Source organism: Eleutherodactylus coqui, chromosome 13 (genome assembly GCF_035609145.1).
Source record: "Eleutherodactylus coqui strain aEleCoq1 chromosome 13, aEleCoq1.hap1, whole genome shotgun sequence".
Lineage (NCBI taxonomy): Eukaryota > Metazoa > Chordata > Amphibia > Anura > Eleutherodactylidae > Eleutherodactylus > Eleutherodactylus coqui.
The window spans coordinates 117,663,218-117,689,200 of NC_089849.1; the positions used below are offsets into that span (position 1 = coordinate 117,663,218).

Genomic DNA, 25,983 nt, shown 5'->3' on the forward strand with positions numbered 1-25,983 from the left:
ATTTCTTATAGTGTACAATTGCCTGCCTACTACTGCATCTGCGTGTACCTATTCAAAGTATTGATAGTAATGTAAACTGTTGAAACACAAGATGATATCAATGATCATTCATACAAAAACCTCTCGGTTATTGAGTAATATAAATGCTAATAAATTAGCAGATATTGACTTGCCATGTCATCAATCATAGACCATTACTGGAAATACAATATTTGGGATCCTCATGGCTGAACAGAAAAATCTTCAATTTTTGGTACCAAATAAAGTGGTACAGAGCCATAGTCAGCAGGCCTGCAATCCCATATAGGTTTATCTACCTCTGTGTGCCACTGTATCTTGGTATGAAAGAGTTTTTTCTATGAACTCTGTGTAAACCTCCAAATAAACGCCTCACTGGATGCCCAAGGGCACCGATTTCCCCACATAAATCAATGGAGATTTAAAGGGGTTGTCCCGCGGCAGCAAGTGGGTCTATACACTTCTGTATGGCCATATTAATGCACTTTGTAATGTACATTGTGCATTAATTATGAGCCATACAGAAGTTATCAAAAGTTATTCACTTACCTGTTCCGTTGCTGGCGTCCTCGTCTCCATGGTGCCGTCTAATTTTCGCCGTCTAATGGCCAAATTAGACGCGCTTGCGCAGTCCGGGTCTTCTGCTTTTCTCAATGGGGCTCCTTGTAGCTCCGCCCCGTCACGTGCCGATTCCAGCCAATCAGGAGGCTGGAATCGGCAATGGACCGCACAGAAGCCCTGCGGTCCACCGAGGGAGAAGATGCCGGCGGCCATCTTCACCGGGTAAGTAAGAAGTCACCGGAGCGCGGGGATTCAGGTAAGCGCTGTCCGGTGTTCTTTTTTAACCCCTGCATCGGGGTTGTCTCGCGCCGAACGGGTGGGGGGTTGAAAAAAAAAAAAAGCCGTTTCGGCGCGGGACAACCCCTTTAATATCATCCATGCATAAGGATTCAGTCAAAAAACTCCATTTGTGTACATATGGAAAAACATGGAACTCATACAGCGCCAGGAAGAACCCCATATTAATGTCATATAAAAATGCATGGAACATCATCTAGTACACATTTGGTACCCTGTGGAACATTATACAGAAGCCAATGGCAAATGGTAAAAATACGGTACCATATGGAACTTCACAAGCTCATGCAGGACATTGACCTTCTCCAGGTGTATAGATTGCCTTCACTAGGACTTAAAAAAGAAATACAAGGCGACACTTAATTTATATAATATATATTTATAGAATATTTTCCTTTTTTTATTCCATCGGACCATATTGACATTCCCAATACATTTTCTTTTACTTTTTTCCTTAAAAAATGTCTTAACACAAAAAAAATATTTCAGACAATCTATATACATATTTCCAGGAATTTGGTGTTTTTAACAATAAAAGCATTTAAATGTGATTTTTTTTTTTAGATATTTCTCACTGTCCCCCCTCCCCTTCAAGTCCCCATCTAGTTCCCAAGTGCTTTTATTCTCTGTAGCCCACATTATAATTACAAATTATACAGAATTCCTAATATTCCCAGCCTTGCCAAAGGACACAGTGCATAATTTATATTTCAGCAACAGCAAAATAAGGGGGTCATTTTTTTTCCATTGAGTTGAATTTTTTTTAAGGATTTTTTTTTCTAGTTTTCATTTTGTTAATAAAAACTTTTCAAAAGAAATTCAGTATTTACACAGTGAATAAATAGAATATTATTACACCTGATCCTGCCTTTCAGGAAGAAAAGCTGTTAAGAGGTACTGGGGAGAATATGGCTTGAAACTTGAGGCTGTTGACCATAAATTAGGAATAATACACACAATAAACACACAAAAAAAATTACAAAAACAAGAAAAAAATTTACAAAAAAAAAATACAAAAATGTGATGGTAAAATGGATGGAGCAGTTTTGCTAGGAAAAAATCAGTTTGATACTTGCTTGTAGAAATTCAAGAAGATAAAGGGTTATTGTTATTGGTTTGTTATTGGTTTCACAGCTGTTTTCATGCTCCTTGTGTCTACGCTCTTGGTTATAGAATGGAACGTTTTTTTATGGTTTCTGCTTATAGAAAATGTCATATAAATGTTTTTGTAAAAAAAAATTCTGTAGTGTTTTGAAGTGCTACGTTGTACCGCCTGCCGTTGGCATATGAGGTGCCAATTGATGTATAATACTGTAAAACCGTAAAAGAGCAAATATTTATTTCGGGCAGGTATCAAAATAAAGAGCTTCCTAGCACAGCTGTACATTGCCCTTCTGCAATCAGTAGGTCTATATTAAGTTATGATATCAGGTGTTACAGTGTGTTCACAAGCTTCGTAAATGGGGTGAAGACCATCTATATAATGGGCGATACTTGATGGCCAGGATTTTGAGCCAAAATGTGTCCAACTTTGAAACACACTGTGGCCTGTCCTGTCAAACTCAAATCGCCAGGGCATGACAGTTGGACCAATGGCTTCATCAAAGTAGCTGTGACCACTTTGAATGGGACCTACACTTTTCAATTTCCTTCTAGGCTCTCAAAGGTGATCCATGAAATTGGGCCTTTCCACCTCATGTCTTCAAAGAGTCCCAATATTTGTCATAATCTGACCAGCAGTGGATGTGACTGCCAAGGTGGCGTAGGTTGAAATTTTACAAAAACAGGACATCTAAAAGAAAAAAAAAGGGAAGAGTAGCTCCAATTTACCATGTCAGAGCTCTCCTTTAGTGTTGCGTGCCCCAAGTGCCTTGGGCATCATTTTTTTTTTTTAGAAATGTATCAACCAGGTCCTCTCGTTAGGAGAAAGATCTACTGATTTCAGAAGCAGTCAACCTACATGAGACACAGGTGCATCGGAGACTGTCGTCTTGTATTAGTGAAGCACAACAGTGTGTTGGTGCACACTCCACATGTCATTTAGGTGGCTAGGACTTGTGCGTATCAGTTTCCATGACTACGTCTGATGTGTGAAGTTTAGTGTACAGATTTCCAGACTTGTCCATGCTACCTGTTTCAATGTAAGAAGAAGTGCTGTGTAGTTAAGTGGTACCCTCCTCCACAAGTCAACTCCCATTGTGGCATTTCAGCACAGCACTGGCACACCCTCTGCGGTCACCAGCCGCCCTATTCCTGGGTCATAGGTTCCTGCCAGGTAGTAGAGGTTCTGCCGATCTTGGTAGCGCTTGCTGTGACTCATCTTGTCATACTGCTGGCGGCTCACCACCTGGCACTTGTGTGAGATTGTCTGTACATCATTTTCATCCTCATGGGATGACTGGTACAACGCATTCTGCAAAAAAAGAAAAAAAAATCACAATTGAAAATCCCTAGTACTGGCATATCATAAAGGGCTATAACTATTAAACTATGGATACATATCCATCAGTGACTGCCATGATTACCAACCTATTAAGCGCTGCGGAATATGTTGGCGCTATACAAATAAAGATTATTATTATTACCTATTGAAGCCTCATTGCACTCAACTTGTCATGAATAGTCATGATCTTGTCATGAACATATGGGCACAAAAATAACCCATTGGAATAAACATATCTTGTATCCTAACTTTATACAGAAAATGCAAAATCTACGCAATCTTGTTAGCATGACGAGCACATGCTCTGGATCTTTTGCCTAGTGCCTCGGGTCTCTTGCTGCCAGCTATCCCCATATTCCATTGTACCTGTACCTTCCCACTTGACCACTGCTTCAGGTATTTTCAGAGCCTACCAACACTCCTGTATCACATCTTTTTCTCTTAGATGGTTTTGTAGCATTTATAAAAGCACAAAAATTGGGATTATGGGAAAAGTACTGCATTGCAAATGCAGAGTTATTTAGATTCTGCCATTAAGATCCCCTAGAAAAGGAGTCTCTGTGATCCCTAAAACACAATCCATCGATACATATAAGTATTATCATACATCATCAATCCAGACAAGTGTCTACTGGCAGGGTAGCTACAGCGGATTCTTCTTGGTTCCGCCATCTTGCATCTACCATGGTTTCTTCTGATGTTCTGAACCTATCTGTACCTCCAGTTCATGCCCCTTCTAAATATTTTTACCAAGTAGCTTAATAGGATTTGTGCCCATTGTCTAGATTCACTGTTCTATGAATCACCCCTTATATTTTTCTAGGTAGGCAGGCTTTAACTTGAAGAAACATAATTATTCCATTAAAAGGTTGTCTCATCAGAGGATAGAAGTTGTGGGTCCAATTTTCGGCACTGCTGGCAACAACTGATTTTTCTGGGGGAAAGCTGTGCGGAGGAAATATAGCATTACATGGCGGTTGATGAATGGCCATCCATCTAATATATGGACGATTCGAGACTGCCAGACTAGAAACCACTCTTCCAGAATGACTTCATTCTGGCTCATAAACAATGAGTCCTGAGCAGAGGCACCCCTCTATGAGGTCCATATGCTCTAATGGGCGTATACAGGAGTTGGTTGTTGTTATCCTCTAACAGGGTATATTGATAAGTTGGTTGTCATCATTAGCAAACCCCTTAAGCTAAAATTACAACCATAACTATGTCAACATTCAACCAAATCCTACACATCCCTCCGTAATGCCTCACCTTGCCATCGCTGTGCCTTTTGCCCAGTTTAGTCTCTTCTGGATGGTAAAACCACTTGACTTTAACCACCATATTGCCACCCCAGGACTCCCACATGCTCTCAATACGTCCTATATAGGGCAGATTGGGGCGTCCGGCCGACAGGAAAACTGCACATTCTCCAACGTGCAGAGTTTCTTTTCCTCGCACTATTGACTTGTAAAACAGTTTTCTGGCCTTCCCTTTCATTCCTCGCCTCTACAGATAGAAAGAAAAGGGACCTGTTAGTAAATAGCATGGATGACTCCGCATCTTAGATCTTTAAAGTGCAAATACACTGCCCAAGAACAATTCAGGTCCATATTTCTATCCCAGAGGTGCAGCTTCATACACTGCAGTTTAAGGGCTAGGTTGGTAAACCTGTGGTACGTGTACATCAGGTGGACCTTGCCAGAAGTGGAGAACAGTATATGATTATGTCCTTGGGGCACTTTTTTAGCACAGGATACTTGCTTTTGGAACATTAAAAAATGGATACTAACTTTTCAGACAACTTATTCTCATCCTTATCAATCTTGTAATATACATTAACATTTTTGTTTTACCACTGTAAATCAAGTTTAAAGACCAGCCCCTCTGCAATCTACTGCCTGTTAGGACTAGGACTTCTGAACAGTGTACTTAGCTGTGGGGGAGGGTCTGACAGCTTCCTTCCTGCTCTCACACTGCTCTGCATGCTCTCAGATCTGCAGTCAGTGTGTACACAAGCTCTGTCTTTCCCAGTCTTATACAGATATTCCCCTAATTGCGAACATTCGAGTTGCAAACTTTGCTACATGGAAACAAAGTTGTCCGCAATCTGACAGGCATTCTATCAATCCGAACCATAGGCACGGCTTGATAGGCACTCTGCAATGACAACCCTGAGGCCTTCAGAAGGCCTCCGGCTGCCATGGCAACCCGTGATCTTATTGCAGGAGGCACTGCGAGCCCCCCCCCCCCCCCCCCCCCCGAACATAGATCAGGGCATTTAAAGGGTTAACAGCTCCGCTGAGTGCGGCTTAACCGAGCTGTTGCGGGCAAGTGTCAGCTGTAAGAAACAGCTGGCACCCACGTTGTATAGAGCGGGATCAACTCCCAATCCCTCTGCATACAAGCCCCAGTACGGACATACGAACAAAATGCACTTACGAACAGCTTCCTGGAATGGGACCTGTTCGGAAGTACAGGACTATCTGTGTTTATCCAATCTGGTTGGTGCTGTCATCTATCTTTATGTTGTGTATGTGTCTCCAGTTTGCGGTGTGCAATGCTGCAGAATGCCTATTGGATTTATCTTTTATTGGATGCTCTATCAGGTGTTATGTGTTTGCATGGTCACTGCATATAAAGAGATCTCCATATATGCAGTGACCATACAAACACATAAGATCTAGTAGAGCAGATAATAAAGATCAATTGAATAAAAATGATGCCACTTCGCCTACAACATAAAGCTAACTGCACATACAAGGTAAGGGCCCTTTTACACAGCCCAATAAATCGTTCAGATTCCTGCATCCAGCAGGAATCTGAACGATTATCGTCCAGTTTGAATGCATACCCCAACTGAACGATGAATGAGAATTCGTTTGTTTCTTGTTCGTCGTGCCAATTTCTGCAAGCAGAAAATGGAATGACGGATCGGCCCGTCTAAACAGGCAGTCATTTACTTATGAATGACTGTCTGTTTATTGTGAATGGAGGTGGGTGAGCCAAATGATTCCCGGCCCACTGCGCCTTCATTCACTGAGTGATACTTGTTCCTGTGTAAAAGCACAGGAACAATTATCGCTGGCACAACCTATTGGACATCTTCACCCAACAGGTCATCCCATGTAAAAGGGCTTTTAGGAAAGTTCAGATGAGACAATTTTACCATGATTGTGATAGTACAGTGCAGAAAGTTATCTTATATTAACCCATTAAAAAGCTATTGTTCTCTTATCCTCAGGGCCCTTTTACACGGGTCGACCTGGCGGGCTCAGGTGTCCAAAAGGTTATCCCAAGGAGCAATCATGGCTCAGTGAATAGAGACTGAGCAGGTTGGGTATCGTTCCAGCCCGTCCAACTCCATTCACAGTAAACAGGCTTCCATAAACTGAATGATGAATGAGAAGCTAACAGGGCATGCATTTACACTGAAAGATAATTTTTCAGATTCTCGCACAAATTTTTATTGTAAAGTAATTCGAAGTATAAATAAACCACCCTGATAGCATGGTACACTATGATATCACATCACGTTAAGAGTCAAACTAAAGAGCAACCCATCCGTATAAGATCAGCAGAGATTGTGTACCTACTGACTGCAGATCTGAAATCAGTGTGAGTGCAGGGAGCTGAGCATGTGAAGATAGCTGCGATGGAGGGGCTGAAAAGAGGTCCAAAAGTTCTAGTTGCTAGAGAAGCTGTAGGCCCAACAACATGCAGTGGAATGCAGAGGAGCTGCACATCAAACTTGATTTACAGTGGTAAAACAAACATTTTAATGAAAGTATGTTACAAAATTGCTAAAACACATGCAGGCTATTAGATAAGCATACATCTTTTAAATAGAGCTGGTTTAAAAGGTAAAATAAGTTTGCTAGACTAATAGTTGAAATGGCTTCAGGAGGTTACAGCTATCATTCTATACCAGGATGGCGCACAGTACAGTTGACAATAATCAGGCTCTACCAATGGTTCAAATATTTGCAGCTGCTACATAAGTGGTTGGAGGATAAGGAGATGTGTCAATTATTCAAAAGGACTTGCCTGTCTTTAAGTGCACTTATTGCAAAAGGGCCACTAAATTTAAATTGAAAAAGATTCTTACCTGGGTAGGCTCCCCAGACCATTTCCATAATTGGCGTGCAGGCAGAAAGGCAGAAATCTTTGGCCGGTTTTCAACAGAGGGCAAGCGCTGCTGTCTACGTAGGGGCTCTTTGGTTTTAGGGAAGTTTGAAGGGGTCCCTTTCCTCCTCTGTTTGGCTTTTTGTCCTGAGACAAAGCAGCCCTGGGATCCTTGACCACCATCTTCTGTGTGTTGTGCCAGCAAGGTAGGCACAGGGTGAGTGAGGCAGGGCTGCAGGAGCATTGTAGAGTCTGCTTCATCTGAACTTTCCGATGAATCCTCATTGTCCGAAGAGCAAATGCTGGAGCTGGACATGGAGCCAGAGCTAGATGATGAAGAGGACCCAGAGGAAGAGGAAGAAACTGATAGTCCTGCAAGAAATCTTGATGGAACCCTTGCCCGTAGACCTCCCTGGTTCTCCTCCTCATCCTGGTCAGAGTATGAGCAGTCACTGTCACAGTTCACACCATATTCTGTTTGCCCAGTGTACTTTCCAAGTGCCAAGCCCATGGATAGATGATCATGAAGAGGTGGCTTTCGTTTCTTGTCCTTAGTCAGTCCTGATGCAGAACTGTAGTTTTGTCTAATATGAAGCCCAAAGTCTTTATCATACAGTAGGAGCGCTTTGCCATTTTTAGTTTTGGGGGACATCACACCCTCATGATCGAGTTTCACTAAAAACTCATTACCTGCTTTCCTTTTCCCCCCTTTTCCCTTGTCCTCCTCCTCTGGCCTTTCCCCTTTTTTTGTCCGCACAGGTTTTTGCCCAGTTGTAATCCCAGTGTTGGCACTACTTCCAAAAGGACTGTACGAGTTAGCCAAGCTGCTGAAGGAATCAGCTCCAAAGCCATTACCAAACACATGAGGCTGTTCTCTACACTTCTGTTTCTTGCCACTCCCCTGCGACTGGAAAGGATCATGAAGCCCTGTGCTAGTCTTGTTGCCGGCTTTGCGTTTTCCTTGAGAAGGCCAGCTCATCAAGTCCACGCTTGTCGAACGACCCAAGAAGTTGTTGGTGGCAGCAGGTAACGGAGTTTTTGCCCCTGAGTTGAACACATCCATTTTATCTGTAAAATCAAAGTGTGAATTGAGTCAGCTCTGAATGTGTGTCACCACTTTATTTTAGTCATACCTGTGACTTTCAAAATTAGAAAAGGTTTCACACTTAGGTCATGCGGAATCTAAAAATGTTAGATAAATAGGATGCTCCTTTGATAAAGTTTGCTCATCATTTCTGCTAGAGCTTGTGATTCAGTTTCTCAAGCATGGCTTGGAATTGGAGAAAATGCATCTTGAAAAGTAGCACATTTTGTTCCACCCTTTAGAAAACATCTTACGAACTTTCCATATCTAGCCCGATGACTGTTCAGAAGGGCAACTTGACAAAATCAATCGATTGAACTCACCCAAATCACAAAAGATGAAGGTCCTTACTTAAGCATCTTTCTCTAGGTTTGCTGATGTCATACCAGTGGTTACAACATTTTCGGTTCCACTCACCCATTTTTTCCTTGTTCAACGCTTTCTTCCCATTATTTCTTGATGTCTCTACTGAATCTCGATTGTCTGAGGATGGGTTCTGAGAGGCTTCAGATGTTGAGGTGCTATTACTGGCAAAGCGCTTAGTTCTGCGACTCTCTGCTGACAACAACAAAGCAGGGGAGGGTTCTGTACCTGCAAAGAAGAGATCAATGTTTTATTGGAATGTCATTGCCAATTACTTCACTGTCACTTATAGCATCTGTAGATCCCACCAATGTGCATTGTTCATATGTAGCCCCTGTCTAATGACTACAGGTGCAAAATTACATTGAAATGTGGGGGTTTTTTTTTTTTTTTCAAGAGACGTGGTTCTCTCTAAGGCTGGGTTCACACAGGGCGGATTCCCGTCAGAAATCTCGCGGTTTGGCCACAGCAAAAACCGCGAGATTTCCGCCTGGAGAACCGTCGCGGTTTAAGCCGCGGCGGCTTTGAAGCGGCCCGGCCACTTGCTTTTCCGTTGCGGCCGGCGCTCCCATAGAGGAGAGCGCGGCCGCGACGAAATTGAACAAAAAAGGAAAGGTAAATAGACATGCTGCATCTTCTGAAACCGCGGCTGCGGCGGCCGCAGCAGCGGTTTCAGCCGGACTTACCGCAGCGGATTGGCCATCCCGTGTGGACGAGGTTTCTGAGAAATCTCGTCCACATGGCTGGCTAACCCCGAGATTAGCGGCCGCGGGCGGATTTCCCGCGGCAAATCCGCCCTGTGTGAACCCAGCCTAAGAATATGGTCAGTGTGCATAGTATATGGGGCAACTGAAAAATGCAGTCTGGATAAGGAAGTGGAGTTCTCAAACAGGTGGTCTTGGAGAAGGTTCTCTGTATTCGTATTATTTATTTTCACTCACACTGGATGGTAAAATCAGGAGGCAGTAAGCGAATGTTGTTCAGAGTGATACGTCCACGATCACCATCATCAAATGCTACAGTCACCGAGTCAGACTCCCCTTCATCATTTGAGGAACCTATAACGATAATATAAAGGAACATTCCAATATAAAACAAGACACTGAGAAAACTCATATGACTCATATTAAATACAACTTTACATGTATAGTTTATGGAGGGCACGTTTTTTCATAGTGGTGATATCATGATATCATGTGAAAGACATAGTAGCATTGACATTGCTTGAGGAGCCTGACTGATTGTTAAAGTGTTCCACGTTGGAATGTATGAGACTCCATGAACCCATGAATTAAAAATGTCTGGAATTATGAACCACTTGGTATTAGGAATCCCCTACTGTGAAATTAAAAGGGTATTAGAAGTCACCTGTACAATAGCCTGCCCCCTCATGTGTTAATATGGCTGCATAGCTCCTTACTGAATACTTATAGCATGAATTAAACAGCTGGGGGTATATTATTCCAGTTATTCCCATTATGCATATCCGTGTATTTGGCACAATTACAGAGATCATAGTTTCACTTTTAGTCATGAATTTATTGTTTTAGCATTCTAAATTTTGGGGAAAATTCATAAAATACATAAAAAAGAAATTTGAAAATCAATAAAAAAAATAAGAAGGAAGCGACATCAAAGTAGCAGAACTTGTTCATTATCATTTTATTTTCTTTTTCAATTTTTTTTTTAATGCAGTTCATTGTAAAATTTGCAGAAAAACACCAAGGAAAATAAAAAGAAATAGCGATAATGTAAAATTGTGTTTAAACATGTCTATAGAATACAGGTGCTTGCTGTTTCTCATTAAATCAAGAAATCAATTTAAAATTCTATAAGGATCATGTGACCGGCCGGCCAGTGGTGCAGGTTGCTAGGCAACGTCCCCTCTGACAGCAAGTGTCAATTACTATATTGAGCAGGAATGGGTGTTTGAGATTGTAGAGCAAGTAGGGAACATCTGAAGATGATGAATGTGGTATAATACAGGACTGCATGTTGTCCATAATGTATCATTCCATATTTGAAAAACAAGCCAAAAAAATTGCGAATGAATTTACTGCTGTCGCCGCACCACTTAATGCATTTTACACCCCCCCCCCCCCCTCCCCGCCTGTAAAGAGAAAGCCCTGTTGTTGTAAATAGGTGACCTACAATACACGGGGACATCATCAATGGGGAACATAGATTTTCTTACAGTAGGATTAATGAATCTATATATATAAAGACGAAAGCCCTCACTGACTCACTGACTGACTCACTCATTCACTCACTGACTGACTCGCCAAAAGTTTTACAACTTCCCGATGTCGTAGAAACATGAAATTGGGCACACGCATAGATTATCTCCAAAATAGGAAAAGTAATTGGGTTCCAACTCGATTATTCAATTCTAGCGCAAAAGAATTGGCGTCGAAATTTTACGTACGGAATGTAATTTTTTCACTTTCCAGCGTCATAGAAACAGGAAATTTGGCACAAGCATTGATTATGTCATAAATACTAAAAGCTAATGGGTCCCAACTCCATTATTCAATTCTATGCGCAAAAGAATTAGCGTCCAAATTTTACGTACGGAATATAATTTTCTCACTTTCCGGTGTCATAGAAACGGGAAATTTGGCACGAGCATTGATTATGTCATAAGTAGGAAAAGCGAATGGGTCCCAACTCGATTGTTGAATTTTATGTGCAAAAGAATTAGCGTCCAAATTTTACGTGCGGAATGTAATTTTCTCACTCTTCGGTGTCATAGAAACGGGAAATTTCGCACGAGCATTGATTATGTCATAAATAGGGAAAGCTAATGGGTCCCAACTCCATTATTCAATTCTATGTGCAAAAGAATTAGCGTCCAAATTTTACGTGCGGAATGTAATTTCTTCACTTTCCGGTGTCATAGAAACAGGAAATTTGGCACGGGCATTGATTATGTAATAAATAGGAAAAGCTAATGGGTCCCAACTCCATTATTCAATTTTAGCGCAAAAGAATTGGCATCGAAATTTTACGTACGGAATGTAATTTTTTTACTTTCCGGTGTCATAGAAACAGGAAATTTGGCACAAGCATTGATTATGTCATAAATACTAAAAGCTAATGGGTCCCAACTCCATTATTCAATTCTATGCGCAAAAGAATTAGCGTCCAAATTTTACGTACGGAATATAATTTTCTCACATTCCGGTGTCATAGAAACGGGAAATTTGGCATGGGCATTGATTATGTAATAAATAGGAAAAGCTAATGGGTCCCAACTCGATTATTCAATTTCATGCACAAAAGAATTAGCGTCCAAATTTTACGTGCGGAATGTAATTTTCTCACTTTCCGGTGTCATAGAAACGGGAAATTTGGCACGAGCATTGATTATGTCATAAATAGGAAAAGCTAATGGGTCCCAACTCGATTATTCAATTTCATGCGCAAAAGAATTAGCGTCCAAATTTTACGTGCGAAATGTAATTTTCTCACTTTTCGGTGTCATAGAAACGGGAAATTTGGCACGAGCATTGATTATGTCATAAATAGGAAAAGCTAATAGGTCCCAACTCCATTATTCAATTCTATGTGCAAAAGAATTAGCGTCCAAATTTTACGTACATAATCTAAATCTCTCACTTCCCAATGTCATAGAAACGGGAAATTTGGCACAAGCATTGATTGTGTCATAAATATGAAAAGTTAATAGGTCCCAACTCGATTATTCAATTCTAAGCGCAAAAGAATTAGTGTCCAAATTTTATGTACGTAATCTAATTCTCTCACTTCCTGATGTCATTTTATATAAAGGAAACGTCGCATGGTTGCCTACACGTGATGTTTCCTGGGTAACGCAGAGAACTATGCAAAATGGTGAACATATGTTTTTCCTCAGTATCTCTAAAGTAACCACAACTTCATAAGATTTTCCGTGTGAACACCAGATAAACACCAGTACCAAATTAACTCGGGCGAAGCCGGGTATATGAGCTAGTTCAATATATACGCCAAAATGTGAAAATTATTTGAGAAATTTTTTAAACACATAAATACAAAAAAAATGTATTCATTCTCTCTCTCTCTCTCTCTCTCTCTCTCTCTCTCTCTCTCTCTATATATATATATATATACACATATATATTTAGGTTATTTTATATAGGGGCTTTTACGTTCTATCCTGTCTTAATCATTCTATCACAGCTTCATTCTTTATGCTCTCTTTCCAAGTAATTTACATGGAAAGCTTCGTACCTCTCACCACATTTCCTGGGTATAGGCAGCGTGACTTTTGACTCCAGTAGGCACAGACACGAGTCCCATGTGGAAGGCAACGTGTTGACTGAGGCCTCACATCTACAACCTGCAGGGAAGTGGAGCTTGTTTGAATTGCAGGGACATAATTCACCACAATATATTTATTGATACTATAATATACAGCAAGACAAAATAGCTATTTTATAGATTACTACTACAATATATTTTTAGGAGGCAATTTTTTATAATTTTGATAAAATTCATAGTTTTTTTTTATTACATCTACATTTTTTTCTAGTTATTTTTTAAAAAAATCTATGCAATATTTACACAGCCCACATCAAAATATTTTACCTCTGACCTACTCTACATTTTGTGTACAGGAAGTTCTAGAACTTCCTGTTGCAGCTGGCACACATTCGGTACTTACAGCTTCCTGTAGAAGTTGCTCCTGGGAGTAAATACGAGGCCGATTTCCTCTCTCACCCTCTATCACAACACTGTATCTGTAATGAAGTACAAAATAAAAGTAGTCGTACAGCCATAAGTAGTCACCATTCTCGAAGAATCTGATATTTTAGTGTTCTGACTACAACAACAGAACAAGGGCCAATCACGGACAACATTGAGGATGTAATATGTGGTCGCTTACATGTCAGGCGGCTGCAGACTGCGAATACTGGCTGCGTACAGTAAGTTATCCTCCTTGGGTATCAGAACCTGCAACCCTTCTCTCAAGTCCATCTTGGAAAGTGAGCAGATGTGAGCTGGAACGAGTCAATTACATCACAAAATCACTGGTTTGATACTTCAGTAGTAATGCTCATGAAGACAATAGGAATAAACCATCAGATAGGACTTGCTTCTTGAGGACAGCAGTTGGTCATGTGTCTTTAAGGAATTATCTTACCTTTGTTCTTGCTTGTTGAGCTGGTTTCCTCGTCTCCTTCTGAAAAGCTGCTGTTATCATCAAATTGAAAGTCGTCTTCTACAGCAAAACTTTGCAACAGTCGACTGACTGCTCGACCTCTCTCCTAGATAGGAAGGAAGAAGTTAAGTGATTACAATAGAAATGGATACTGAGAAAAAGACAGGACACTGTCCCAGTGGTGAAACGTGGCACTGAAAGTTTTTGGGTAATGGGGGCATTTTCTGAAAATCTTGAACTTCCAAAGCTCTGTCAGTATGCCTACATGAAGACAAAGCCTTCTACTAGGTGAATGGGAAACACAAACAAAGTCCTACACACAAATACCAGATAACCAACTAACAAATATCCATTAGTGATCACTTCTAGTTCTTCACTCCAAGGTCTGTACCTTTTCCTAAACTACAAAAAGAATAAAAAATATGCCACATACCTGTTTGGACTTCATTCTTCCCATCTTCATGTCTTCTTTCACCATATTCTTGGGGGATCGAGAGGTCAGGGAAAGACTCAACAGTCCATTTTTTCTCTACATAGATGGATAAAACATGTTTAACATAAGCATAATAATATTTCATAGATATGGTTATACTATATAGGACAATTCCTTGTAAACCTATCAAATACTTGTACTTTGTTAGTTTACCTGGATATTTTTGAGCTTTTTGTCCTTTTTGAGTCCCTGGCTAGGAGCACAGAACAAAGCCTTGCTGGGTGTCAGAGCCTGGGTGTCAGGTTGTATTCTGCGCCGCATGTTTCCCTCAGCTTTCTCCTTGTGACCCAAAGATTTTTTCTTAAGAGGCTTATCAGAGTGAGCTCGAGCTTCCAACTTGGCTGAGCGTTTGCGAATCTTGACTTCACTCTCAGGGCTGGTAATACAATATGACCCTTGGAAATAAAAAAAAAAGAATTAACATATAACCTTTAGACACTCTATAATATAATACAATATGTGGATAAAGGAGTATAATTACGCTCCAAACCATGCAGAGTGATATTAAAGGATCCTTACCTAGCAGTCCCTGTCTTTCAATTTTCTTTTTAGCTTTTTGATTGGCTTCCATTTTTACTACTGCAGAGGCGGAAGGACCCACTAGGGATGAGTTAGCAGGAGCATTGAGAGATAAGCTGCCATCATGGTTGGATAGCCCAGGGAGATCCTGCTCCGCATCTTCACTGTCCGAGTCCTCATCATTGTCCTCATCTGTAGAGAGACCACCAACATATAATGTTTGTGGGGGAAATTTACTACAGATATTTAAAACACAAGCCATAAAGGTCTGCTAACCAAAACAATCTAAGGACTCACCACTACCTATGCATTATACACCAAAGTATCCAGGTACAATACAAAATCTCAATTCACAAGCCTGGTTGGAACTCCTATTTAGCGCACTACTAATCTGTATCAGAGTCCAACATAACCCTCCTCACCTGGTTCCCCAGCTCCCTCTGGCCTCTGTCTCTCCTGCCCTTTCCTTTCACTTCCTTCTTTGACCGTTATACATGACCCTTTGAGCCGAGGTAATTTCTTCTGCATCTTACAAGTTGGAAGAACTTCCTTACGGTGAAAAGGGCTTGTGCCAGAGCTTAATGCCTTGCTCTTCAGTTGCGAGACCTTCCTTGCCAGTTTGGATGCCAGCTTGTTCTGTGGGCACACCATCTTTTTGCAATGCATCTTAACCTGCAAGAAGATACACATGTATATAGACTAGGCAAGTAAGCTGGCCTATGAGGGCCCATAGTTGTTTTTAGCAATTTAGGTCACTCATTTTAAGTAGAACTTACTGTCTTCTGTGAGTGGTCTGGATCACTGTAACCTTCCTCTGATATTTTACTCCTCTTATTCTTGGGCTCTCCATCATTGCGAAGCTCTGCACATAGGAGACTTAAAGCTCTACTCAAAGGCCTGGTTAAAAAAAATAATGTATACTTAGAATTTAGCCATCACATCATCTAGGTACACTGTACTACAAGATTTCTATTGATGCCAAGAAATGTCAAGAACAATACAGTCAATCCATGAGTTTTCTTTGATTTCCACTGCAAAGTGTAAGACATCTTTCATTTGAAGGCCAGAATTCATGTAAGCTTTAAGTCAATAAAACAAGGAGGGAGTCAATTGTTCTATGGAGGGTATATATGTGGTGCTGATCCATCTACTTTGGCATCTCAGTAAGCGCATATATGCTGTATGCCAAGAACATCTACAAGACTGACATGTGCATAAGCAGGTACATACCCGCAGCCTGCTTTCCTTCTGGGCACAGTAGGAATTAAATGAATGGCCTATCTGAAACTTGTCACTTCCCAACGCACTTCAGCACAGAGAGATGTGTCTCCAGCCAGGAGGAGTGAGGTTCCCCCTACCCGCTGTTAACCTCGCCTCAATGTGCCAAATTCCATGTAACTGCAAATGGGGAGGGCGCCGGGGAATTCCCCTCTGCACAGCACTCCGCACACATCTCCATCTAATTTATTTCAACCAATTCATGCTCTCCAGACCCTACTGTACACACTACCGTGGACTGAATTGTCACATCCTATGAAACATTCTGGCTCCAATTATTATAAATGGATTGCAGGTTAGACTGATAAAAAGTAATGGTCGTCACCACACTGATGGACAGGCACAGAATCTAAGCTATTCCATAGTTTAGTGAAATACAATTGGTGGGTGGAAAGGGGGCCTTTTGGAGGTCCTATCCTGGGTCAACTAGGGCTGCTGCAGCCCATGTCTGTCGTAACATCAGTGGAGAGATATGTCTTCCTAAGAGGCGTTTCTCAGGTAGTCTCAGGACCTCTTCGCTTGGCTCTGGTTTGGAATTTTATAAATGTCTACAGATACTTTTACTAATATAATACATAGTCCACAACGCTTCTAGAGGACCGCGGACAAACCTGGAAAAACACTGGACCTTATTTCATCAAGGTTGTCTAAAAGAATTGGCCTTGTTATCCATGGCAACCAATGGAATTGCACGTTTCATTTTTCTAAATCTGCTTTACCCTCTAACTACCAAGCCTTTTTTTTTGGCATTAAGGCCTTATTCATATGACCATATATACGCAGATAATTTAGCTGCACCCAAAAATCGTAACCATCTGAAGCATTGGACTCCAATGTATTCATTCAGATGAACGATTCTTAGGCACATAAAAAAAGATCGCACTTGGAAAAATAGCACATCTGTGACTGAAAACGACAGCTGCCGCTATTTAAACATTAATAGTCATTCCAAGGATTTCTGCGCTGCAGAGTGTTTTTCCACCGATACGCCACAGCCGCCGTGTGAATGGATGAGAAAATGCTAAGATCGGGACTTGATCGTGGCTTTTTTTCATTCATGGGATTTTTAGCCACGATCGATCGAGCCTAAAAACGCATCTGGTCGTGTGAAAGAGGCCTAAAGCCATCGCAGTCAGAAAGCCATAACTTTTTTTCTTCCCATTTAGGTTGTTGAATGAGGACTTTTTTTTTTTTTTTTGTGAGATGAGTCGCATTTTTCAATAGCACCACAGGGATATGTGTAACTCATTGATTAATTTTTATTAACTCTTTCTGGAGGGAGCTAAAAAAAAAAAAGGTCAAAAACTATTTTATTGATCAGTAGGATTACTGCTATACCTACTATGTATGTTTTCTGTTTTACAACTTTTGAACAATAGCCCATCTGATGAAAAAAGTAGTGTGTGTGTATATATATATATATATTGTAAATTACTATTTTTTTCCATGTTGTCATATTCAGAGAGCCATCATTTTTTATTATGGTTCAAAAGTATTTTAATAAAGAACTGTAGGATACAATGAGAATTGGTTTTACATTCAATATGTTTTACAGCAGAATGATACATTTTTCTTTTTTCGACCTCAAACTGATCAATTCTTGTGTTTTAAGCTATACCATAACTTTTTTTTCCTGTTGATGTAGCCATGTAACTACTTATTTTTTGCAGAAAAGAGATGTAGTTTTCATTGGTCCTATTTTGGGGTGCTGGGACCTACAGATTAACATTTGTTGAGGGTGGCTCGGTTAATAAAGCAATTATTTTTTTAAACAAACTTTATGAACATTTCTTTAGTCGCACTAGACGCTTTTCAAATGCTTTGCTATAGTATACCAGTGCATTATTTCCTTTGCCTTTCAAATTCACACTTAACTAATCTATTAGGCTGTGTTGAAGAGACAGTCTAATAGGCATTCAGCCATTGCAGTTCTGGAGGTCTTTATAGGGCCTCCAGTTGACATGGCAACACATTAGCACCGCACGACTGTACGCAGAGGCTGATGGGAACGGAGGGTGCCCCCTCCCTCTGCCACACCACCTGGATGCTGCAGTCAGCAGTCTATGATCCCGTCTATTATTGCAGGAGTCCCACTGTCAGTCAATGCCACACTCCTATGGAGATTGTGTGTGCACAGTTCCTGCACCTATATGATCACCATGAATTAAATTTCCATCATCCAGAGTTTCTATGATGTATGTTTGTGTCTTGGTAGGGAAAGGGGTTAAAAAAGAAATTAAGCTCTGGTTGGTAGCTATGGACAACAACATGTTGAGTTTTTCTGTTAGACAGCTTTAATAAATGAAGCCCAACTGAATAAAACAAAAATATTACTGTCACCACTAGGTGGAGCTCACTGCATACTGATCTATTATGGAGTGTAATGAGAGTTGTATAAATCCCTATGATGTGTGTTCCACCCAGTGACACCAGCAGGCAAAGAGAATTTTATTACAAAAAAACTAGAGCTCCATTAAAAAAAAATCCCTCTCTGACCCCTGTAGGAATTTATAGTTACTCTAGACCACCACGCTTACATACTATAACGAAGGGTTAATAATTTAGCAAATGTAGAAAGTTATGGGGAAGAGGAAATTGCCTGCCTCTATAACGGGCACCATTGTACTTGAAATCCCCCCTTAAAAATCCTCCATTTGTTCTTGCTTGGTGTGGTGGGCCTCTTTAAAAGCAAAGATATACAACAAAAACATATCCTTAGGGTTTCATTGACCCTTACAGAACCTCAGGTTAGACAGGAATGGACTTTACTACAGACTTGATGCCACTAGGCAGATGGGCAACAACAAACGAATACAAAGAGCCAGTTCTATAGGACCTGGAGATGGACTTCATAGTTGGGGGCCAAGAGGTAGACTGGAGGTCAATCTGACCATGGGGGATTTCTTTACCGAGCGCGGGTCTTACAGAGCGGATTTTAGCCAGCTTTTTAAATCTGTAGTAAAAGCATCTCCCGCAGGCAGATCCATCAAAGCCTCTTAAATCCGCTCTGGAATCTCAGCTGGAATGATTTAACCCTTACAGCACCCAAATCCACACAAAGGACTTGAGAGCCCATGAAATATTTAGACATGACGCAAATGACACTTTGCAAGTGTCATCCCAAATACTCAAACAACCCTTCGTAAAGTGGTACATACATTACTGGTGAGAAATTATTAAATGACGTGCACATAAATAATGTACAATGGTCTTAGGAACGTATCCCTGGGAATCCATACACATACTGCATGGAATTGAAAGCTAAGCCTGAAAATGGAGGAGCCTTTCTCCTTGTAAAGATGGCTGCCAAACAGAAGCTTTATAGGTTTGGATGAAAGGTGTGTACAATGCCATCACCTTATTTTCCATCTTCCACATATCACACGGAGTCCAAATTGAGCAACCAGCAGGGTAGAGCTTAGGGGAGGAAGCAGAGGTTGCTAAGCAACTATTGCTGCGCTTGGCCTGAGGATATATAGCCTGCATCCATGCAGACTGGAGATGCCGCCGTTATATCATGTGGGGCCAGTATGGAACGAGTGACTGAACAGGGTATTACCATCAACCCCGGGGGAAGATGCAACCATCTAGCATAAACCATAAGTGCACTAAAGAAATATTTTAAACAAAGTCTTTCAAAACCCTTATCTTCCATGACTAATGAATGCTGAAAACTCTCAAATGCACCTGCGCCCTACAAGGGTCTTCTGCGTTCAACTACTCCGCGGAAGATGTAATCTTTGGCCATGTTAAGGTTATGAAGTGCTGGTATCTTGACCTTACCTGCCTTTATAAAGCTCGAGTCTTGAACATCATATAATAGAGCTTTCTACTATGGGCTACTGTTCAGAGCTATTATTGGGACTGTGCAAGGCTACATACACAATGGGGGGGCGGCCTACCGGCTTTGCGCGAACAGACCACTGTGGATGCCACAGCAGTTGTCATTTCCCTGGCCTTACGCAGAAGTGAAGGGAACAGGGAACTCATAGGAAGGCTACCTGCAGTAGATGTAATTGGCACTGTCTTAATGGAACCCTGATTAAGAACATACTGCCCAACGTGGTTGGTTCTGCTACACATGGAACTAGAGGCTAACGGGGTCCTGTGACCGTCCACCATCTCAGCAGTAATAGGACAAATCACTTGACAAATTTGAAATTAATGGCTAGGTTCTCACTAGACCACCAGGGATCATACCTTTTGTACACTCGACAACAATGACTTTTTTCTGATACCCCCATACTTGGTCACCATTTTCACTTCTGTTTTTCAAACCAAGAACAAGAGGCACACATAATGTTCATGCACAGGCGCCATCTGTTGTCTGCTCCTGCCCTTGCCCTCGATGCCCATTTAAGAGACATACAGAATCAATTATTATGTTATTGCAGAATAATTGACGCCATCTAATCACTTGACTTGAGCATGCAGAATAGGTGACTACTGCATTTGTCAATATTAATGAATACACAGAGGTGTCTCTTTAAAGAGGGCAGAGGAAGGTGAGATGCCGCTATCCAGTATTTTTTAAATACTAATGACTCAGCCGCCTCTTGTGCCCACAGTCTGTAAAACAGCTGCTTTTGTAATAGGGAGGAGGGAAAAGAAGAGAACCAAGGGGGAGTCGACAGCCAGTATTAATCCAGACACTTGCAAGTCCCTTAATAGCAGCTCAGCTAAAACCTGCTATCCCTCTCGCTATGGTCAGGAGGCATGAGCTGCCCCTTGCCCCAGTGGCACTGCCAAGCAAAACACTGCATCTTTTTGTAGACTCTTTCTCTCTGTCCTCCAAGCATGCAACGTTTGCTAATGTTTTCTGACATAAAACTCCGACATTTATTTTTTTTCCCTGTGTCTTAATTGAGGGAGTCATTTAGTAGAGATTTAACTATTATTACCAAATCATAGAGCTTGATGCATTGCACACACTCTCCAATCGTGTTTGGACTAGCTTGGAGGATTTATGCAAATGGCCCTGCCGGGAGAGGCAATTTGTAGCAGAGAAGGACAATTATACAGGGCCCGTGAGTGCGAGAATAGCTGCACCAGGCGGTTAATGGGTAATAGCAGAGCGCTGGAACCAGTGAGCAGCACCATAATGTGACCAGAGGCAGTTACATAGCACAGACAGGGGTTCTGATGCTTTGCTGTGTGCCACTTTTGTGGGAGAACCTCCCCCTAACAACATGTATCTAATGGGAGAGCATCAAGAGGTGGGAATGGACAGTAAAGGAAAGAAGGAAAAGTCCGGATTTTGAGTTTTTAGTTTTTTTTTTAATTCTAGTGATTTCAAACCATATTTCAATTTCACTAAGTAGTAGTTCTGTTCTATACAGGGATGTAGATAAGGGGAGGGGGGAACGACGTAGCAGTCACGCCTAGTCTCTGGTACTTGAGTGGGCCCAAAGGCTTCTCTGTAGACACCATTATTATTAAAAGGTACATGGTAGGTGGGGGCATTTGGACCCAAGAGCTTTAGGTTGTACCCCTGGTCTTATAAAAAGGGAGACCGGAACCGGAGCCCGGAGGGCCATAGGTAGAGGCGGACATGACGGGGTTAACGGGCAGGAAGGGGTTAATAATTTTAAAAGAAAATAGGAAAGTATGAGGCAAAGGGGGGGGAGGGAGTCAAAAAAGGGGAGTGAAGGATTATGGGTAGCGAAAAGAGCGCGAAAGAAGGGGGAGGAGTCATTCCGGGTGCGGCAGGGGAAGAAGAAGGACCTGGAGCCGGACGGAAAGAAGAGTGAAGAGCGGTGAGAGAAAAGTGAAGACAGCGGAAAAAAAATAGAAGCAGAGCGGGAGAAGACCTGAGGAAGACGACTTTCAGGGGAAGACAGGAGAAAGAAGACTCACGGGTGAAGACCGGAGGAAGAAGACTTACGAGAGAAGACCGGGGGAAGAGGTTTGTCCAGGAGAAGACCGGAGGAAGAAGATTGTCCAGGAGAAAACCGGAGGAAGAAGATTGTCCAGGAGAAGACCGGAGGAAGAAGATTGTCCAGGAGAAGACCGGAGGAAGAAGATTGCCCAGGAGAAGACCGGAGGGTGCAGCGAGTAGGAAGAGCCCGAAGAAGACGGTATCGGGGTTAGAATGGAGGCGTTAATGGAGCGGATCCGGGCGGCGGCGGCTGAGAGAGGCATCGGGTGGCTGGAGAGACTGGCAAGTGAGGGAGAGGGGGGAGCGGCGGCAGTTCCAGAGAGGGAGAGGAGGCCGCGTCGGACGCGAGCGCCGGAGAGGCTTAGCCCCGAGCACGCGCCTGTGCGTCGGCGCCGCACAAGGAGCCCAGCTATGGAACCTCCAGCCGGGTTAACCTCCGCAGCGGCAGGCGGGGGGGCCAGGGCTGGGAGGAATCCTACCCGGCGGCGTAGCGCAGCGTGCAGCTCAGGTACCCGTGCTGGAAGGGGTGCGGGGCCTGCGGCTGCACAGTCAGCTCCAGGAGCAGTTAGAGGGGGGGGCCGCTCCAGCGGTGAGTGTAGTAGAGAGGAGCGCCCCTGTCCCAGATCGTCGGGAGGATCCGGAGCAATAGTTAGCAGAGGGTCCAGAGCTGCAGGTGAGGAGCAGTGTGGACTCAGTGGGGGGGCTAGTCAGGAGACCAGAGAGTGGGGTGGGGAGCAGAGGATCGTGGTTAGGAAAGGTGGAGCAGGACAACGTTTCGGTGTCGCGGGTTAATCGGTTTATGGCGGGGGTAGCGTTTGGGTGCAAGTTAAGGGGTTTGGGGGACATAACTAAGAATTTTTTAGTGAGACAAGCTTTAAAAGGTTTTAAGAAAGGAAAAGGGAGGATTGATTTACGGAGGCCAGTTTCGTTTGAGTCACTAGAGAAGATTGGGGAGGTACTGGAAGGCATTTGTGAGGTATTATTTGAGAAAATGTTATTCAGGTTAGCATTTTCGTTGGCCTTTTTCGGGGCATTTAGGGTGGGGGAGTTGGTTTCTCCAAGTAAATCGGTTGGGGGAGGACTACAGACGGGAGAGGTAAGGAAAGTTGATGACCATTTAGAGTTGGTCATTCGCCGATCGAAAACAGATCAGACAGGGAGGGGACAGTTGGTCAGGTTGGGAAGGGTTCATGGGTCAATAATGTGCCCCGTGAAGGCGTGGGAGGACTATACCAGGGTAACGGGCAAGAGGTTAGGTCCTTTACTGCAGCACGAGGGGGGAAAGTTTTTGTCACGCTTCCAGTTTGCAGCGATCTTTAAGAAGGCACTGAGGAAGTTGGGCGTAGATGAGTCACAATTTGGAACGCACTCGTTCAGAGTGGGGGCAGCTACAGAGGTAACGGTGCAGGGGTTGTCAGGGGAGTCGATCAGGAAGATTGGCAGGTGGCAATCAGGGAGGTATAAATTGTATGTGCGCCCACATTTGTTGTAAAAGGTTTGGGGTGCGGGGCTAATTTAAAGGGGAGTTGGTCAATATTGTTTTTTCTTTCGTTACAGGTCCACAATCGGCGTTAGTGTGGATTATGGGCCACTCTTATGTTTATTGGGGGGCGGAGAGAGCCAGCGTTAGGCAGGATGGGAGGCAGCTGAGGTTCCCTAGGTCGGAGGCGGTTTTGAGATGGATGGGAATTAGAGGGATGTCTTGGTGCAAGGTGTTACAGGAATTTGAAAGGATGGTGGGATTAGACAGGGCCCCGGACATAGTCGTATTACACGCAGGGGGTAATGATTTGGGGAAGAGGCCATTCAGGGACTTATCAAGAGATATCAGGTATGATATCTTGAGATTATTAGCGTCGCATAAATAAATGGTAGTGGTTTGGTCTGAGATTGTACCAAGACAGATTTGGAAGTTTGTACGGACAGCAAAGGGTTTGGACAAAGCACGAATAAAATTAAACAGAGAGGTTTCGCGCTTTGTCAGTAGGAACGGGGGGGTAGCAGTGCGACACATAGACTTGGAGGCTTGCACTGGAAATTATTGGAGACAGGATGGGGTCCATCTAAATGAGATTGGGCTAGATTTGTGGCTAGAGGCAGTGCAGGAGGGAATTGAGCGCGCCTTGGTCTTGTGGAAGGCGGCGCAGGCTTGAGGGCTCAAGCCGTGCTGGCTGTGGCGGTTAAGGAGGGGTCCTTGGAGTCATTTACGAGGGGGTAGGGGGGGAGGCAGGGGTAGTAGAATTACCTCCTCCCCCCTCCAGTTCGGATTAAGTGTAGGTGGGTCTGTCGCCTCTTGGTTGGACAGGGGGTTCCCTGAAATAGTGGTTGGTGTTGCTAGCCGTGGTATGGCTAGATAGCCCCGGGGTCGGGAGGTAGGCGACTCGAGGTGAAGTGGCGAGTCTCCTGAGTCAGGTTATTAGAGACGGGAGGCGTGTTTTTTAGGAAAATAGGGTCTCCCGAGTCAGGTTTTTTAGGAGACGGGAGACAGTTACACCTATTTTTCCTTGGGTTTTGTGAGGCGACAGACAGTCTTAGTTGGGAGCTCCAAGGATCTCTCCAAAGTAATTTAAGGTTAGGATTAAAAAGTGTTATTTATGTTATATTGTTATGTTATAATAAATTGGCTGCTGTGGCCAAAAATTAGTCCAAAAAAGAAGTTGTCGGTGGTTATTTTAGATAAGTGGGGGGGGGGTAAAAGGGGGGTGATAGGCTGCAGCAGACGACTCCGTTGTACCGAGTCATGATTTTCTTCATATACTTATGCATAGGGGAATGGAGTAATGACTTCTATTGGGTTGTCTGTACTTACAAACCTGGAATTTAAAGAATATTTCCACCTAATATCCAAAGATAACCAGTGAATAGAAGCCTTTTTAGTTTTCTTTTTCTGCCACATTGTTTTAAAATTCAATTCAGCCATTTTTTCATTCTATTAAACGTTCTAGCAAAGCTGAGTGACAACACATATGGCTACCATTACAGTTGGCTTCTTGTTGGTGGCCCAGCTTTCCTAAAGTCTTAACCCTTTGCAATCCAATTTTGGATTCAGGGTTTCCTAGGGGGCTTTCTCTTTCTGCCATTATACAATGGCGCCGTCTGCTGGCTAGAGCCAGTACTGCAGTATGGGACATGCTGGAGAGGCCCCCGACAATAGAGCGGCCGGTGATATACAGTAAGAATACCCTGCTGGACGTCTTCCGACATTGGAGCTTTACAGCCTTCAATCAGAATGTCTTCAGACAGTGGATTGGAAAGGGTTAAATAACATCTGCCTAGTTATATAGTAACTCTAAAGCAGGCGGGCAAAGTTATCATTCAGCAGTGCGGGAAAGCTCCTTGACCCTATAGTTTTGTATTAGAAAGGAAAGGTTTAAGGGCTTTTAACAAACTGACAGAGGAGGATGAATCATGGACGTCAGATGGGTTAATGGGGGTTTTAATGTTGGATAGACATGTACTTGAAGACAGCACAACACAGGTGATTTTGGTGATCTCACAATTTATAGGTAGACTCATCCTCTAAACCTAAAAATGTGAAGATTTGACAAATAAAATTGAATTTCTTATTGAAGTCTACTATTTCAGTTCCATACTAAAAGGTAACTGCGAAATGGTCAAGCTGCTACGGGTTTCAGGTGCAGGTTAATGAATAAATGCAATATTTGCATTGTAGAATTGGGTAGACTGGAACACATACCTCTTGGTCCTAATGAGAGTACACAAGTCATATGATGAGAATTGAAGGGCTGAGAGGCAGGTTTAGACA

At 42.6% G+C, this 25,983-nt stretch overlaps 1 protein-coding gene across 5 annotated transcripts in view; it reads right to left on the reverse strand.

Moving 5' to 3' along the window:
- Window positions 1-1,235: 1,235 nt before the first annotated feature.
- The window catches only part of BAHCC1 (BAH domain and coiled-coil containing 1), a 155,267-nt gene continuing 130,519 nt past the window's right edge, over window positions 1,236-25,983 (reverse strand). For 4 of the 5 annotated variants that reach the window (XM_066586712.1, XM_066586710.1, XM_066586713.1 and 1 more), the window contains 14 exons: window positions 15,838-15,958; window positions 15,484-15,733; window positions 15,062-15,253; window positions 14,696-14,937; window positions 14,483-14,578; window positions 14,032-14,155; window positions 13,774-13,888; window positions 13,552-13,627; window positions 13,119-13,227; window positions 9,830-9,946; window positions 8,943-9,116; window positions 7,425-8,509; window positions 4,589-4,825; window positions 1,236-3,289 (listed from right to left, as the gene is read on the reverse strand). In XM_066586712.1, the coding sequence (XP_066442809.1) occupies window positions 3,083-3,289; window positions 4,589-4,825; window positions 7,425-8,509; window positions 8,943-9,116; window positions 9,830-9,946; window positions 13,119-13,227; window positions 13,552-13,627; window positions 13,774-13,888; window positions 14,032-14,155; window positions 14,483-14,578; window positions 14,696-14,937; window positions 15,062-15,253; window positions 15,484-15,733; window positions 15,838-15,958 (3,145 nt within the window). In that variant the 3' untranslated portion in view covers window positions 1,236-3,082. The remainder of the gene's footprint in view (window positions 3,290-4,588; window positions 4,826-7,424; window positions 8,510-8,942; window positions 9,117-9,829; window positions 9,947-13,118; window positions 13,228-13,551; window positions 13,628-13,773; window positions 13,889-14,031; window positions 14,156-14,482; window positions 14,579-14,695; window positions 14,938-15,061; window positions 15,254-15,483; window positions 15,734-15,837; window positions 15,959-25,983) is intronic. The other variant, XM_066586714.1, reaches the window with a different exon arrangement.